General features: G+C 25.9%; 2 protein-coding genes across 9 annotated transcripts in view; one reads left to right on the top strand and one right to left on the bottom strand.

The window, feature by feature from the left end:
• The window catches only part of LOC100866510 (autophagy-related protein 16), a 163767-nt gene extending 153800 nt beyond the window's left edge, over positions 1-9967 (bottom strand). For 4 of the 7 annotated variants that reach the window (XM_086907126.1, XM_086907123.1, XM_086907121.1 and 1 more), the window contains exons 1-8: positions 9652-9967; positions 9212-9470; positions 8966-9128; positions 8735-8823; positions 6709-6762; positions 6041-6179; positions 3824-3929; positions 2242-2384 (exon numbers count right to left, since the gene is read on the bottom strand). In XM_086907126.1, the coding sequence (XP_086763252.1) occupies positions 2242-2384; positions 3824-3929; positions 6041-6179; positions 6709-6762; positions 8735-8823; positions 8966-9128; positions 9212-9470; positions 9652-9781 (1083 nt within the window). In that variant the 5' untranslated portion in view covers positions 9782-9967. The remainder of the gene's footprint in view (positions 1-2241; positions 2385-3823; positions 3930-6040; positions 6180-6708; positions 6763-8734; positions 8824-8965; positions 9129-9211; positions 9471-9651) is intronic. The other 3 variants (XM_086907127.1, XM_086907124.1, XM_086907125.1) reach the window with 1 other exon arrangement.
• A 104-nt stretch (positions 9968-10071) lies between these two features.
• LOC147657808 (uncharacterized) lies at positions 10072-11773 on the top strand. Of its 2 annotated transcripts, none has more exons than XM_086907128.1 (5): positions 10072-10388; positions 10701-10876; positions 11002-11137; positions 11316-11401; positions 11550-11773. In XM_086907128.1, exons 2-5 carry the CDS (start codon positions 10782-10784, stop codon positions 11743-11745), a joined length of 513 nt encoding a protein of 170 aa, XP_086763254.1. In that variant the 5' UTR covers positions 10072-10388; positions 10701-10781; the 3' UTR covers positions 11746-11773. The 2 variants fall into 2 exon arrangements, with proteins under 2 accessions (XP_086763254.1, XP_086763255.1); XM_086907129.1 differs by having other exon boundaries at positions 10072-10392.
• The last annotated feature ends 7066 nt before the right edge of the window (positions 11774-18839 follow it).

The following is an 18839-nucleotide window of genomic DNA, read 5'->3' as shown; positions in this document are numbered from 1 at the left end:
AAGATGGAGGGAAAAAAATGCTCCGTTGAAAAAAAAAGAAGAAGACGAAGAAGAAAGAAAGAGGAAGAAGTAGAAGGTTCGAAGGGAAGAGAAACGAGAGAAAGAGGTCTGGGAGGATGAAATACCCGTATATAACAGTCACGATCCGAGGGCGACGAATAATCACATTTAACATGTCCAACGATACGCGAACAATACACCGACCGTCCTTCATACGGATATATTACACATTGTATTCCATTGGCAACGGCCATGCTATAAACGGCGATATTACCGCATAGCAAGCAACCTGAAACCTTACAATGCAACTTAGAAACGCGGTATCAAGTATGTCATGGAATTGTAAAGTCACGTTATCGCCCAATCTAACTTTGCTCGGATACACTCGTGTGGTTTGTTACACGCGTAACATGTTGGTGATGAGTAAGTATCTCGTATCGATTGCGAATTTTGTGTTGGATCGTTAGCTAAATTCTATGCACTGGAATACTTAGTTTAATTTCGTTCTAATTTTCGTTTAATTTAAACGATTCCTAAATCAATTTTGATCGACTTTTTCTTATTATTTTAACAAAACTTGTATTTTAATTAGAAGAATGTAATAGTCGTCGAATGATAATAATCGATTGAAAATCCTAATTAATTGAATTAAAATTTAAAGAGAGATTATTACATTTATACACGGAATGCAAAAAGGTAAAGAAGACAATACTAACAATAATTTTTTCCCCTCTGCTTAAAACCATCTTATAAACTTCAAACAGTTATCAGAAGCTATTCTATACCACAATACATCATCTATATAAATATTGGCGATATGATCAAAATAATAAAATATAACTGCTACAATACAATCAGTGCTCGAGATTGAACGCAATTGATATTCAAATAAAAACCACATACCACGCAATCTTTCATCCGAATAGAAGAAACGTATTCCGTACGTGTGAGAAAAAAAGATCATTCTACTGATGACTTTTTTCCCCTTTCAACGAGATCTCACGAGAGAGGTCTCAAAGAGCAGAAAAGAAGACAGTATCACGAAGAAGATAACCGCGAAACTTACAGTTCCTTCCCAATATAAAGAATTGACGTCGAACAAAACTAGGACAAACTTTAGATGAGGGAATATCGACATCGTGGACGAGAGGGGACAATATTATTCTCTCGTGAAAGATTATGGAAGGTATTCGCCAAGAAGGTATTCCAACGCGACTAGAATGACAATTGAAGATCCTCGAATGATTTCATGGAACAATTTTGTCGAAATGCTTTTTGCGAATCGTCATTAACTTTATGATTCCCGCCACCAGATTTACGTGGACTATAGCGTAATAGGTCATTTGGGAAGGGTGACGATAACAGGTGATAAATTTCATATTCTAGTGCTTCATTTCTGGCAGATTCACTAGCCAGACCGTCTCCTCATCTTGGAATAACCCTGTAATTTAATGGACAATCTCCTAGACGTCTCTTTATGCACTTTTTAGGACACGAAGCTAATCATATTTTCATAGACTGATTCTCATTATTACGCTTTCTTGCTGCTTTCGAATATCACCTTTTTTTTTTTTATCTCCCCTCGATTTTTAGCGTGATACGTGTACGACGATAAATATATATTATTGATATACTGTCGTTCCGTTCTAAACCTTAGTGTTATACGATATAACGTGATAACGATACCATTGTTAATGTAATGATTTTAGATTTCTTCGAATGGAACATCGTACTCTCTATATTCATGGACACGAATATGCTGGAATTAATTAATATTTAAATTCAAAGAAATGATATTCGATATTAACGTACGAACAATGGTTTATGATACATCGAATTAGAATCATATTAAATTCTCAATATTTTTTATTTCTTTAATGAAATTGATAAGACTTCAAATAAATCAAACTTCAAATAAATTGAATAAATTTATTGATTAATAATATATTATATTTTAATTATATTTTTTTTTAACAACAAAAATTTCTAATACATGTAATAAAATATTCATCGACGAAATAAGAATTAATGTGAGTAAAAATAAAATATATATATTTTTTTTTTGTTTGTATTTTTTCAATTTAATCGCAACATTGTAGATATATAATTTTATGATTCTAATTCGATAGCTAAAAAAAATAATTGAATAAAGAAATCCTTCTGTTTTATATTCCATTAGTTTTATACGGCAATCTACTTTCTTGCAAGATCAACTACGTGCAAAGTAAGTTTTCCACTTACCTTTAATCGGAAGTCACTGACAGTCCATACTCGGCTGGCATAGTCATTCGATGCTCCAAGAATCAATGTTCCTGTAGAATCGAAATCGACGCACATCACTCCAGCATTGCTACCAACGAGAATACCTTTGCTCTCTGAAGCACCTGAAACATAATAAATTTAAATTTCTTAGTAAAAAATAATCAATCTAATTACTTATTCACTTTATCTATATCATTTATATTCCTTTTTCTACTATTCTTAAAATAATCTCCATTTTGCAATTAATTTCTTTTAAACTACATTATAAAATCAACTAAATTACGTATTTATATTAATTTAGTTTAGATTACGATGCAAAAATATGACAATCGTTTAAAAAAAGAGATAGTTAAGATCACGAAACGATTAAAAATGACGTTTAATAACGTTTAAAAATGTCGAGAAAGATCGAAGACGAGAGAAAATCCATGAATGAGACGAGTTAAGTACGGATATAATCTGAATAATAAAGATAAATGTTTCATCCAATTTGCAACATAGCTCAAGGATTATATTCAAGCATCATAAAGCATGTGTGGGTCATTCGGCTATAGCAAGGAAAACGTAGCAGACGGAACTTTAATAAATTTCTCGGTGTTAGTCGGCTGTATACATTGCAAGAAACCTGTTGATTCGTTAACATACTTCATTCACCAGAAAGAAAAGAGGTCTTCAAGAGCATATCGCGATATATTTTATCTGACGCATCATTTTTCTATTCCCCTATTCATCTCCCTATTCTTCTAACGTCCTAGGTCGAATGATCTTAATACATCTTGTTTCATTCAGAAGATAAAAAAGCATAAGCCTAGTAATAAATCGATAAATCTAGTAATAAAGTAAAAATAAAATTTGACAAAATTTTCTATAAAATGAATTTCAATTCCCTAATGAAATTGCTTATCGTAATAGCTCATAGCAGACTATTCGATATATCCCTCCAGTTTCCTTTTCACGATCTTCACGAAAAGGAAGTCTTCGAAGCACGTATTCATGAACAAAAGATGGTAACAAAGTTTTAATTGCTCCATTATAGCAAGTTTTAATGAAATTTTAAAGTAACTGTGTATCGCTTGATTGGCCTACGTAGTTTCGTTCAACTAAGAAAATTTTGTATTTGATATTGGATTAACTTTAAGTAGTGCATAATAGATCACGCGTTATACAATCAATTATTTAAATTTTAAATTTCACGTTAGCTTCGATGCGATAAAATATTTCTGCTATTCAACGTTATACGTTTAATCCTTGAACTCTTATGACATTGAACGAATAAACTCCTGTGAGACCCTGTGTGACTGAAACGAGAGTGGTGTAATAATTTACACGATGTATCGGAGCTGGTTACAAATTTGAATAATGGCAAGACCGGTAAATAGATTATACACATGGGGATCTCGATGCTTGCGCGTAATATTTGCGCGTAATATCAGAGACCGTTCGAGGAATCGTTTATTTTGATTAATCACTCGTATATGTATCGCACGAGATTCGTGACGAATATTTAAATCGTAGGCGAAAACGTTTTCGATAATAATACGATTTTGTTTCGTTTAATCACCTTTTGAGATATTCCAAAGCTTCACCTTCCTGTCAGCACCACCGGTGGCAAGCATCCTCTCGACGGGAGACCATTTTACGGCATAAACTTCTCCGTCGTGTGCAGTCTGCAAGGGTTATTAAACACTTGACGTATAAATTTTGAAAAGTTTATGGCATGCATGAGGCAGTAATTAATATAACAAGAGTATCGAAGTAAAATTATATTGTCCGTTCGAATTATAACGAAGTGATCGAATAGCTTGATAGAAATCTCTTGAAGTTTTTATATTGAAAATTTTAAAATAAAAAAAAAAAAAGTTTTTTTTAAATTTACGTATTAAATTTTGTGACACAGGAAAATAATTGATTACTAAACATAAAATATAATTTGAAAATTAGAAAAAAATATTTCAAAATTAAAAGAATTAACGTTGATTTTTATCAAAAAAAATTTTAACATCTGTACTATATGCTACTCTTATTAAAAGCTTCAAAAATTAAATTTAATAAAAATTATATAAAATATTAATAGAAAATATATGAAATAAATAGAATATATCATAAATGCTGTAATATGAAAAGTAATCATATTGATATTATGTGATATTTTGAATATTGAAATGAATTTATATATACTTTGCAATTTTCATGCATAAAACGCGCATTCTATATTGTGCATGATTATGATATTCGACGTAAAGTGGTTTAATGCTGTAAATATGTTGCTAAATACAGGACATTAAATTTCGATGCTATGTGCAATAGATAAATTATACTAAGCTAAAACTGAATGCGAAATGGTTTAAAAATTCATATGATTTTTATTAGAATAAATTTATATTAATATACTGTCACTTGCGTTATACACTACAAGGCCTCATTTAAAATCGTAATATAAATGGTATTAAATTAGAGCATATAGGTACATGGTACATATCTATACAAAATATTTTTAATATCCATATAATTATCCCGTTTTAAACAATATAATAATATTTTCCACCATTTAATATCTATTATTCTAATCTATTGACATATTTGTAAACACAGAAGAAATATACTTAACTTAAATAACGTGATATTGTATTACTATATTTAACTTGATATACTATAAATAATACGTTTTTCTTACATATGTATGTACTCAATTAGAATATAATGAAGAATAGACTTTACGTGATTGTAAATATCGCTATAGTAAATAATAGTACAATAACATTAATATTCTAGTAACATAACATGCATAAATAAGAAATACAAGAACTATAAATAGTAATAATATAGTATTCAACGATTATATATATTATGTATATATATAAATATATATTCTCATAAAATAATTTATTGTTATAAACACAACGAACTAACTTAAACCAAACGATATTATCTGATACCTAATTAGTTTAACGAATTATATTCTTTCTATAAAATTACACTATGTATAGAGAAAACTTACACTTATTTGTGTAAAAGATTTATATAAATACATACTATATCATTCCTACACTTGAAAAATAAACTCTTTTACAGTTAATTTGACACTTCATCTTGAAAATATTTATGTCTATACTTATAAAAAGTATTAAAAATAGTATATTTATTCTTCGTTGATCTCTAGATACATAATATGTGGAGAAATTGATACTATATAAGATATGTGAATATATTACATTAAACGAAAACGAATGTTGCATATGCATGTCTATATATCAATATTCTATTAATAAAATTTATAATATTAATTTAACTAATCGTTAAAATAAAAAAATAATCTTCTTAAATGAATTTTAAATCTTTCAAAAAATAAATTTAATACATCTAAAGTAATACAAATAACTTTTCCTTTTAATAAAAAATATATATATTTCGTTATATATCTTTTAAAAGTACTTTTGTAAATATTCAATTTATAATTAGTACGTATTAAAGTAACTTTTGACATATCACATAGATCTAATTCTATTTGATATTCGAAGATCGTTAAAAATCGGATATTTTAAATCATTGCATGAAATTAATATTAATGCTGAAGTGAGAAATAAAATGTTCGTGTAATTGTTCGTGATACAAATTTCCAAATATCAAGCGTCGAGATTGCATTCAACAATTTCTTATTTCGTCATACAAAACATGCATTTTCGTGTTACAACGAATTAATAAACATTTTGTACTAAAATTTCCACAGTAATATAGCGTAATATAAATTATTTTATAAATTAAAGTTTTGTCAACGTACAAACGTGACGGATACTTTCGTTGGTACCGCAGTAGGAAGACCAGCGATTCCTTCTTTTAAACTCGATCTATCGGGACTAACTGGTCGTGTGTCACGTGCAGCATCTTCTAATTCTTTTTGAACCTTTGCTTGCCTTTTTCTGAAAAATATCACATAAACATATCCACAATTTGATAAAAATCAAATAACCATCAGAGAGAACAATATGCTGTATATAAATACCCAAAAATATCGGAATGCCCTTTCTCTTTGATCATCACATTGTTATGTTTCATGCACAAAACAAAACAATTAGTAATATCAGTGTTTCGATGATGTTATTCTTTTTTATTAGTTATTATTCTAAACATTTATTATATCTTATCTGTTCACATTAGTTCAATTATATTTATAATCATTATGTTTACTTATTTGGTCCGTAAAGTAAACATTTTTAAGCAATTATCATTTAATCTTTTTTTTATTATTTTTAAATTCACTCATTTGCTTTACTTTCTTATATTAATTCGTTATATGATAATACATTATTTTTAATACTCATGGACACAAAAGCACAAACAGAACGAAGGATAAGATCATATAGTAGGATCAGCTTCCTTTAACAAATGACCCAAAGCTGTAGTTGAGCGGTAAGCATAATTTCTGTCACGTCACTTGCACAAACTTACCCAAATTTTGATATGGTATGCATCAAAAAGGCTGTCGGACTGGAAAAACTCTCACTGAAAATAAAATGTCAAGCATTGTGAAGTGCTAATGTAAAGTGCTACGATGATGATGACATCTTGTTCTGCGAAAAGCTCAATATTTTGCATATAATTTCAATAAATGAAAATGATTTGTAATTCTTTATACTTAACTTAAATATTATTTTCAATAACTTCCCGTAATTTTAAAAAATCTTGAATTATCATTTATTATGATAAATGAAAAAACACAGAACACTATATTGAAAAAAATTATACTGATAAAGTATAAAATAATTTACGCATATTATATATAAATATAAAATATAATTAATTTTATATATATAATTAAAATTATAAATAATTTTTTCAACTGCAATATATAGTTTGATAAGATTTTTGTTCTTAAAATAAAGAAATTTAACAATCGCAAATTATAAAAATTGCGATATATTAAATTTTAAAAATTAATCTTAAATATTAAAAAAAATTATATTAATATATATAATTTTGTCTGTTTTTTTAATCTCTTTTTTAAATCCTTCACGATAATATGAATTTTATAGTATTTATAATTTTGTATAATTTTAATTTCATTAAAAAAAATTCTCTTATATCTAACAAATAACATTATAGGATGTATAAAAACGAAATTTTTAGTAAAAATAAATATATGTGCACTCTTGAAAAATGATAATATATTAAAGAGATATGTGCATGATAATGAAATATGAATTATCAAATTGTTAAATATTATTCAATAACAAAATATTCTTAAATTAGTATACAATATTATCATGCGAAACGAAATTAATATTTAAAATTTCGTGCATGTAGCATTTGTAAAATATAGGCTATCAAGCATAATTACTAAGAAAAAAAAAATTATCTATTTAAATTATTATTATTATTATTACTTTTTTTTCAGTGTAATCACAATGTATTATATATTTAATATAAATTTGTTACTAATACTAATATCAATCAATATATGCATATATTATAATTAAATCTTAAATTTATTATTATTATTATGTTAACTATAATAAAAACAAATTTATTTATACATATAAATAAAAATAAAATATAAAAGAATTATTTTCATATTTTCGTTGATATATTAATTGTAAAAATGTAAAAATTATGCAAAAATTAATATTAAATTGTAATTAATTGCGATTATTTGCTATAAAAGCTTTGAAATTATTATTTTATGTAATTTATGATAATTGTGAGAGTTTTTTGCCGACAGATGGTATAGAAGCATAGCTAGTGATCTGCGATCGATACAGATGTATTACAACTATTATTAAAAAAATATAAGAATAAATCTTAAAACACAATAAAATAAATGTAACGAAACTACAAATGATTTTTGATACAAATTCAATTAATTTATATTTCTCTGTATGACAAGAATTTTGTTTTTAAGGATGAAAATATAACAAAACAAACATAACAAACATAACATAACAAACATATTTTAACTAATTTAGTTTTTTTATAATATAATTTGTATCACATAATATTAAAAAACATATTATGAAATATTTAAAATGGAATGAAAATTACTCAAATGCACAAAAATTTTAAAAATTAATCAAGCATGTGAAAATAAATTAAAATATCAATAAAAAATTATAAGATAAAATAAAGCATTAAGACAGAAAAAAAAACCTAATTTACAAAGAATACATAGAAACAAAAGATAAAGAATAAAATAGAAACTTGGCAAGATACTACTTTTGCATGAAAGCACAAAGAAAAGAAATTCATTTTTAAGAAGAAAAATATAACTAATAGAAGCTATTTACAGCAATATATATTACAATTATATTACATTTAAATAAATACCATTTTCTCTATTTAATAATATTAAAAAAAATAAGAAAATAAATATAAATCTTTATATAAGATATTTTTTTTAACAATAAGAAATTAATAAATGAAAAAAGAATAATTAATATGAACAAAAAGCTAATAAAATAAAAATAATTACTGTACTCACTTCAAAAAGTTGTCATTTTCTTCATTCACTTTTTCTGCATCTCGAGTTTTATATTTAATCAAACGTTCTATTAATTGACGATTTTCTTCCTATTAAATATTAGAAAGGTATATATTAATATTTATAAATTTATAAATATATATTATAATAAATACAAAATGCATAATTTATTGCATTATCAAACTATATAGTAATATTATAGTAATATATATATATTATTGCAATAAATACCTGTGTTTTTCTAAGCTTTTCTTCTAAAGATGCAAAAGCAAGTTGCAAAGCTTGATGCTCATCTTTTAACATTTGATTAATGCTTTCCAATTCTTTCTCTTTGTTAAGGCATTTAGATATTTCTAAACGTAAATTTGTATTAAGCTCTATACTTTCTGCAAGACTGTAAATTTATTAAACATAATTTATTTCTAATAGATTAAAAAAAATATTCAATTCTATAATAATGGTGTAAAAAATATATACCTTGTTTCCTTGACTTGAAGTTCTTTCATCATTTCTTGTAATTTATTATTGAGATCTACTATTTGTTGTGTATGTTCTCCTTTTCTTTTATGTAATGTTGCTAATTCTTCTGCTTGCTTTAGAAGGCGAGCTTCAAGATCAGCATTTACACTTAAACCAGGAGTCCCACTTGCTGCTTCACGACGGAGAGTTTCATTTGCTATAGTTAGCTGAATATTTTCTCCACGTAATGTATTTGCACTTTCAAACAATCTATTATCTATAAATATAAAATAACGTTAAGCATTCCTCTTCATAAAATAACTTATTTATATTTCAACTTATATTATAAACATATTAGAACATAAGGTTAAAATATAAATAATAATAATAACTTATTATTATATCACTTAAATTAATAGAATTAATTATATTAGTAACAATAAGAAAAAAAATCTTACGTAAACTAATAAGATCTGCAAAACAATATGTTTGTCTCTTGTTCCTTTCTTGTAATTGAAAAATTAAATCTTTTCTCCACTTATTATCTTCTCTAGAAAGTAATGATACACCTGGTTCACTCGCGGCCATTTTCAATGCATGAAATATCGTTAATATTGTTGCAATTTAAGTTATTTATCTTTTTTTATCAAAGTCGTATAAAAATCATTTGACAGAAGAACAGTTGGTAGATATTTTGACAACCTTGGACATATACTGTATCACCACGAAAAATATATTTTAGATCAATAAACTTTCATTCGAATATTAATCACTATTAACATCGAAAAATGTCGTACTAATCACATGACATTCAGATTTATCACGAATATTTTTAATTATGAAAATAGCTATTCTAACCTAAGTATACCAAACACTACACTGCTACCCTGAAATTGCCGGTTATTCAAAATGTCGATTTATTCTGTTTGCGAGAGTTCAATATATAAATATATGTTCAGTTAAGTCGATAACAGATGATAAAATTTTTTCAAATAACCTCTCTTTGATAATTAACTACGTCATAGATAAATATCATAGATAAATTAGTACAAAACTGAATTTTTTACCCATAAGTTAAAATGAAATGTATTTAAATGTGAAAGAAATAAATTAGTGTGCAGCAGGTGATGAAACAGTTTTCTGCACTATTTTGATCAACCGATAACTACAAAATATTTATCCAAATTTGATATATGTATGTACGTGTATTCTACATGTTTTTATTAAAAATATAAGGAATATAATTTCTAAAAAACGATTATTTTACTAAAATTATAAATATTTATATTAAAAAAACTATAAGATTGTACTTAAATATGTAAATTATATTCTTCGCTATAAATAATTTTATACTAACTAAATAACATATATTTGAGATAATATTATCTGCTTTAAGCATGATATAAAATTCACTTTTAAATTTTAAATAACTCTATGTATTTATACATGAAAATTTTTACTTTAACGATTATTTATTTGCATATATACAATGCATATATTTTAATAGGTGATGGCAATAATTAAAGATGAAATAAAGAAGTAAATATTTTTTCGTTTATATTTTCCACATTCAAGAAATTCTTTTATAATGAAATACGAAAAGAAAAAGAAACGAAGATGTTGCAAAAAGAAAATGAATAAAAATTTAGTTAATCCATTGAAAATAACTAAAATAACTAATAGGTTCAAATTTTTTCTTGAATTATATTTTTATACGTACAATAAAAAGAAATTGATTGATTTTTAAGCACAAAAAATAATTGAAAAAAAATATATATATAATTAAATTTTATATTACTTAATTTTAGAAATGGTAATCAAATAAACAAAAAACAGAAAAACACTCAAGTCAGTATTCGACGTCAACCGTTCTTAACGCAATATGTATTTTATGCTATACTCAATACTGACTTGCATATGAATCGAGGAGCAGCAGCAGCAAATGTAAGTATAACATATATTCTATCATTTAATATCAAATATCTGACGCATTTTGAAGAATGTGTAAAACATTTTCCGTATAATTATAATAATTTTATAACACATTTTGATGAATTATATTTAATTAATTAAATTAAATTATATTTAATATATCATTATATTCTTACCTATTTAATTTTAGATTGCAAAAAGTTTGATGTTTCTTCATAATATATTGGATTCTGATCAAGTGAAAAGCCAATATATTGATTCTTGGATGAAAAATGGGTATGGCACATATTACTTAATTTTAATAATTTTTAATTTAATTATACTATAGCACTTTTTGTTTAATTTGGTATATCCTAAAAAATAAAAAATATAAAAAATTAATATAAATTAAATATAATTCATTTAATTAATTACGTGGAAACAGACAAAGAATAGTAATCTTAAAAGGATATGATCATAAACATTTGAAATACCTTGAAGATGAATTAAAATTTATTGCAATTCAAACCTACGCGGTTCGTCACTTTTGGAATCGCAACCAAGCAATCATTGCGCTAGCAGTTTTTGGACTAAAAGACGATATAGAAGAAATATTTGAAGGAATGTCATACTTAAAATAATAAAAATACATAATACTCTTGAATCTAATAAGTTAATTAAATAATTTTACTTAAAATTTATGACTTAATAATAAAAAAAAACATTAAAAAAAAAAATGAAAAATTTAATAAGTTATGAAATTATATATCATCATATCATATTAAGAAACTTCGAAACCAAAAATCTATCACTAAAATATTGAAATTTATAACTTTTTTATTAATTGAACATTTATATTATTTTTTTTAATTTCATAAATTATATTTTAATATATACTTACAATTACATGCTACAAATAAAAATAAATAACGAAAGAATGGTAAAGAAAACATAAATACACGAAAATTACCACAAAATACAATAGAAACATAAAATATTTATAGATAAGAGAATCATATAAAATAAAAATATATATTCGAATTGATCATTAACGCCATCTCGTAACCATTCAAAACATATTTTTAAAAGCAGGATAAAGTAAGAATTGAATCGCACTGCCATCTATTGAATAATTCTAAATGAATATTTTTAGTATTCAATAAGAAGCAATTATCTTCAATTTTTACTTCGCATTATTCTGCTTTTAAAGAGATGTAGCGTACTCCCAACAGATGGCGATGTTGATCAGTTCTCTGGCATTATCTTTATCTTTCTCGCACTGCCATCTATTGAATAATTCTAAATGAATATTTTTAGTATTCAATAAGAAGCAATTATCTTCAATTTTTACTTCGCATTATTCTGCTTTTAAAGAGATGTAGCGTAATCCCAACAGATGGCGATGTTGATCAATTCTCTTGCATTATCTTTATCTTTCTCGCACTGCCATCTATTGAATAATTCTAAATGAATATTTTTAGTATTCAATAAGAAGCAATTATCTTCAATTTTTACTTCGCATTATTCTGCTTTTAAAGAGATGTAGCGTACTCCCAACAGATGGCGATGTTGATCAATTCTCTTGCATTATCTTTATCTTTCTCTCTATTATTTGTTTTCCTTGTTCTATATTAGTTACAACTACGATACGATACCTACAGATGGCACTGATCTTCAAATTTGCTTCAAAAATTCTATTCAAAAACTTTTTCAAGATTTTTCTGAATCTATCTACGGAAAATTTTCAATAAAATCAAAGAGAAAAATAAATATTTTTTTCCTACTGATTTCATATAAAATAAGGAGATAAATAAAATTACAAAGGATTAATAAGACTATAAAGTAAAAATTTTATAAAATATAGTTATTTTTCGATTAATAGTAATAAATTTTTTTCGAGACAAAACAAATAAGAATCTTTTCGTAGAGAATACATATATTTTAAAAGTATCTTATTCCGAGATCTTTTTCCAAGGGATAAATATAGTTTCTATTTACGTTTATCACGATAAATTACAGAAGGTAGAGTACAAAAATACTCTGTCATAGATTAAATTTAATTAATCTATGCATATATCTAATCTGTGCTTTGTATCTTATGGTTTAAGGTATTTTTAAAAAATAATGGTCAATTCTGCAATCGAGACCAATATAGAAATTATATTGTCATCGAAAAACAAAAATAAAATATACGTATGTATGAGTTAAAAGATTTTCATTTGTCACACAGTTTCAAAAAAAAATTTCAAGCACCGTACAATTTGCCAATTACCTACTACAACAAAAGTTTACTATATATATATATATATATCACGAATCTAATAGATTTACTATACTCTGATTTAAATGCTATTATTCATCTAACTACTAATATATGAATAAACATTTCTCACCAATATTTCTTAACATCAAGTTTGCAAAACATTCGATCATTGATCGTTTTGCAAAACGAATAACAAAAGAAATCTTAAGGAAAATCTATACGATCTATGCTAAACTTGAAAGTAAAAATTAAATGAGACAGTTCCAGAAACGATACTTCCTAAATCTATCAATATTTTGTATAATCATTGTCATGAAAATATAAAATATTGATAATTATAAAGTTTAAAGACAAACAAAAATAAAATATCTTCCATTACTACTATTTACTACATATGCATATACAGAAATATTACTACTATTATATTATATTATATATATTATATATACATATTATATTATAATATGTAATAACATTACTATTATTATTTATTATGCATGCATTTACAAATGTATTCTATTCCAAGCATTACTTCTACGATAGCAATTCTACAAACCATTTATTTATATTCTAAATTTTTCATATTCTAATAATTTTATGAATTTTTGATTGCAATTAAACTTAAAAACATCCCCTCATTGTATATGTAACTTATCTAACATGATCTAACATTATCTTAAGAAACGAAAAATAATTTCATCTAAACCTATTATTCTTTGTAATTGATTCTTTACCCATTTTTACCCTTTATTAAGTATTAACTAAATGCTTCCTTGAGTTACTATAACTTTATATATAAAAATCTAATATATAACAATTTGAAGATTTATTTAAAAAGTTTATCTATAGAAGAATCTCAATAAAATGAAGAAAGTTACATGAAATATAACATAACTTTAAAAACATAACTTCTATACCTCTCATATTTTTTTTTCATTAATTTCCCACTAGTCTTTGAAACAAATAAGATTAACATTAGTAAAAATTGTATAAAATATACTTACTTTGATGAATTGATGATAATTTTAAAAAATATACTTACTTTCGAATTGTTGATATTTTCTAAAAATATACAATCGATACTATCTGAGAATTAATACCTATATCTGAAACAAACTTATTTAGAAAATTAGTATAATAATTAAAAAAACAGAGAAAAACAATTGATAATATGATGTGAAATAATATAAAAAATTTATAATGAACATTCACGATTATTGATTCTAAAAAATTTAGTGAAACGGATTTAAATTTTATATTTTAATTTTATATTATATTAAGGACTTTGTGATGAAAATCCTTTTGTGATGAAATTAAACATACATATCGTTATAGCAATATTTTCTGAAAATTTGTGATGAAAAAAAAAAACAAAAATATCTTTCACTCGATATAAAACCAAACAACAAACGAATGAAATATTCATTTTCGCAAAAAATTAATAAATTAATTTTTTTTTTGTAAAATAGAAAATTTTCTAAAATCAATCACGATGAGTGCTTTGCAATATTAATTAATTTACAACAAAAAAAAAAAAAGAACTGGAAAATTCCCGAAAATAATCAATTATTTACGTAACATTACTCTATGCACTCAAATTTAAATAACGCAATACTAAAAATAGAAATCTGGAGAAAAATCCTCTTCTTAATGATTGCTGTTGTATAATCACCCTTATTAGCTTTTTCAGCTTTTTTAAGGTGATTCAGGAACAGGAACGTGAGAAAATCTCACGTGGAAAAAATTTGGGCATTTCATATTCGCAACACTACTTGAGCAAACACGATTATCTGTAAACGCAATGCTTTTTAAAACGAAATCAATAAAAATCATTATTTTAATATGATTAGAAAATAATCGTATCGATTAAAAATAAAACATTTAACGATAAATGATATGAATTTTGATATTACTTTATATTATAAGAATAAGATATTAATTTATAAAAAAGAAATCGCGATATTTTGTAATTATAACGCTAATACAAACGCGATTCTCATTTTAACGCAACACTAATAAAGAAACGCGAGAATTACAACTAATTCAACCCGTAATACTAATTCAACCCGTTCTTAATCAAACGCTACACTAATTCAACCCGTTTTTAATCAATCGCAACACTAATAAAAAAAATCGCGATGCCCTCGATGACTGGATCTGATGGGCCGGCATGCAATCGGCCAGACAACACAACAACAATTACTACATATATTAAAACGAGCACAATGACAAAATAGTAACAATGACTTCCCATCCTTTAGACCCAAAAAACAGATCCAAAAGATGAGAAGCCATTCGTTGCAGCCCCTCTTCGCGACAGTTTGTCGAGGCCTCTTCGGTCTTCCTCCTTCGGGCGCAATGCCCGCTGAAACTTAAATCTAGACTCGAGATTCACTAATCGCAAATCAAAGAAAAAAAGAAAAAAAAAGACTAAATCGCGAAAGCTAAATGCACATAAACGACCAACTATCAATTACGATCGTCGATCGTACACGTGCAGAATCTCGAGTGCAACGTTCGTTTCGAATTACTACGCGACCGCGACCGCGGAAATTCGAAAAATCGATGAATAAAGCCAAATACGAATGGCATGCTCCATTCGCATATTCCAGCTTCATCCTCCATTTTTCAAATTATATTTCCTGAAACAAGTTGTCACGCGAAAACGCGCCTACCCGACCAAAGACTGTGACAACTTGCCCGGCCCTACCTACTTATAATTAACAGACATACCAGAAATATACTACCTATCCTACCTAACTCTATATTTAAAAAAATGGCAAAACAGGCATACCAACACATTCATTCTACGATTCTCACGCATAATACTCGGGCGCAAAAGCCTACACTAGGGAAAGCGTCCCGGGACACCTCCGACACCCGAGCTTGGCACACAACTCGCACACTCTAACTTTACGTACCATTTTCCTGAAATCGATTGACGATGGCTAGTGACCATTGCGTGAAATGCGATAAAAACACGCGTATATCTTAATTTTAATTATGAATATTTATTAATATTTATTAATTTTATTTATTTATTAATAAATGGATATATCCTTTAAGACAATTAAATTATTAAAGCAGCATGAAAATTTGATCACTATTGACCATTATTATAATTTGAAAGTAAGAATTATAATATTGTGTATAAATATTGTTGTTGGAAATTGTAATGATATTAATCGTGAATATTTTAAATATTTCAAGTTATATTATGTTATAGAATGAAACGACGCAATTCCACAGCCTAAACCACACACACAATATGGAAAATACGTCGTGCACGATACACTAACGCATCGTCAATCGCTAAAAAATGTTTATTAGCTTATAAACTAAGGTCATCATGCCCATCGCCTCTCTCTCACTCAAGTAAGCACTTGGGCACGTGAGTGAGATCCTGGCAATAAACATGGAAAGGGTTAAACCTGAAAATCCTGAGCTAAAAAAAAGTATTAGTGCAAATTTAACGAGCTAAAATTATATCATTTTATTTCATTCTTTAATAAATACTTTACTTAATAAATTTAATCAATTATTGAATTATTAATTTTAGAAAGTAAAAATACAATAAAAAAGATATTTATTTATAATAATTAATAATAAAAAATAATTGACTCTAAATGAAATTATGAATATTAATGAAAATAACCTCAGGCGATCTCTTCATCAAAGCATATGTTCGAAAATGAAAAATCAATGTGTAAAACTTCTTGCTCTGATTCAGAAATCTACCTGTCGCGAAATATCTTCTTGCACATAATATTTCATACATTTCTTTTTTTTTACGGAGAAAATTAAATATTTTTTAATTTAATTTAATTGAAATCATGCTTATTATAAATTTATAACATATCAAATATACATATGATTAAAAGTAAAATTGAAAATTGTTTATTACTAATGTTTATCACTAATGATAATATGCATTTTATTGTATAATCGATATTTTTATCCATTATATAACAAAATCGAAGGACACCCGATCTTTTCACTACAAGATATTTAATTAAAATCAATTCAATATTTCTCATTTATTTGAATATTCGTTCTTATTATTAAATTCATTCATAGTTATTCAAATAGTTTGATTCATATAGTTGTTTAATCTTTATTTTACAAATAATTACGAAAAAAACATTTTCAACTATAAACAATCAAACTAATTTGTATCCTTCATACTAATCATATTAAAATAATTTTAGATATATATTATATAATATTAACTATCAATATTATCTTAAAAACGCGACGTGCAAGAAGATCTATCCTGATCTAATAAATAAAACACAAAGAAAGAAATGTTACTATTCACGGGTATGATAAATACCCGCGGTCATTATGCTCGTGTAAAAATCTACGTATACAACCAATCATCCGTGTCGATTGGGACCTTTCGTCCTACGACATGATTGAATGACCGGAGGAACATAAATGCATGCGACTCACCAATAGATGCGAAGAATCTGCATTGTCGTGGCCCAAGATGTCATCGTGAAAGTAGTCAACATCAGGAAGTGAAAACTATAACAAAACATGAAACATTATAATTAAGACACAATACTGATTATTTAAAAAAGTTGAACTGGAAAATATATATAAATAATTACCTCTTCGCGTGGTGGATGATTGCCCTATTCCTTCGAGAAACACTGACTCTACCCTGTACCGAAAACGAATATTTAAAAAAATAAAATAAAAAATAAAAAATTACCACCGCGTCAATTTAAAACGATATAGGCGACGAACAAGCACTGACTCTAGTTTCGCGAATAATTATGATAATTTAATTAGAATTATTATGCACTAAAATATTAAAAAAAAAAAACTGTTACGGAACAAACACTGATTCTACAGACCGCATTGCACGCGATCACAAATATTTTTTTAAATTATAGTCCAGTAGAAATGTCCATAAACACTGGCAAAGTCAGGCATCTTTAACAAAATTAAAGTATTATGTGTAATTATTTTTTTAACAATACAATATTGATGATATTAAAATATTTAAGTAATAAAAAAAAATCTATGAAATTTCAAATTTTAATATGAATAAAGATTGAATATCTAACAAACTGTAATAACGATAACAATATATAATAGAAAAAACTGAGAATCTATTAATTTTATTTCAATGGAAGAATTTGATTTTCTTTAAACTAAAGATTTCTTTTATTTTTTAATCAATAATTAAAGCAAAATACAAAGAATAAACAAAATTTATAAAAATAATTACCTCTTCGCGTGATGGATGACTGCCTTATTTCTTCGAGAAGCACTGACTCTATCCTGTACCGCAAACGAATATTAAAAATAAAAAAAAATAAAAATAAGAAACTATTAACGCGTCCGTTTAATTTATAATCGGCGAACAAACACTGATTCTAACTTCCCGATTATAATAAGTAAATTTAATTAGAGCTATCGTGCTCTAAAATATTAAAAAACTGTAACGAAGCAAACACTGAA

This window comes from Apis florea, unplaced genomic scaffold (assembly GCF_048593485.1).
Source record: "Apis florea isolate Af1SG1 unplaced genomic scaffold, ASM4859348v1 contig_2748_pilon, whole genome shotgun sequence".
Lineage (NCBI taxonomy): Eukaryota > Metazoa > Arthropoda > Insecta > Hymenoptera > Apidae > Apis > Apis florea.
Note: the sequence above shows the minus strand (reverse complement) of the source record. Positions and strands in the feature narration are given on the sequence as shown.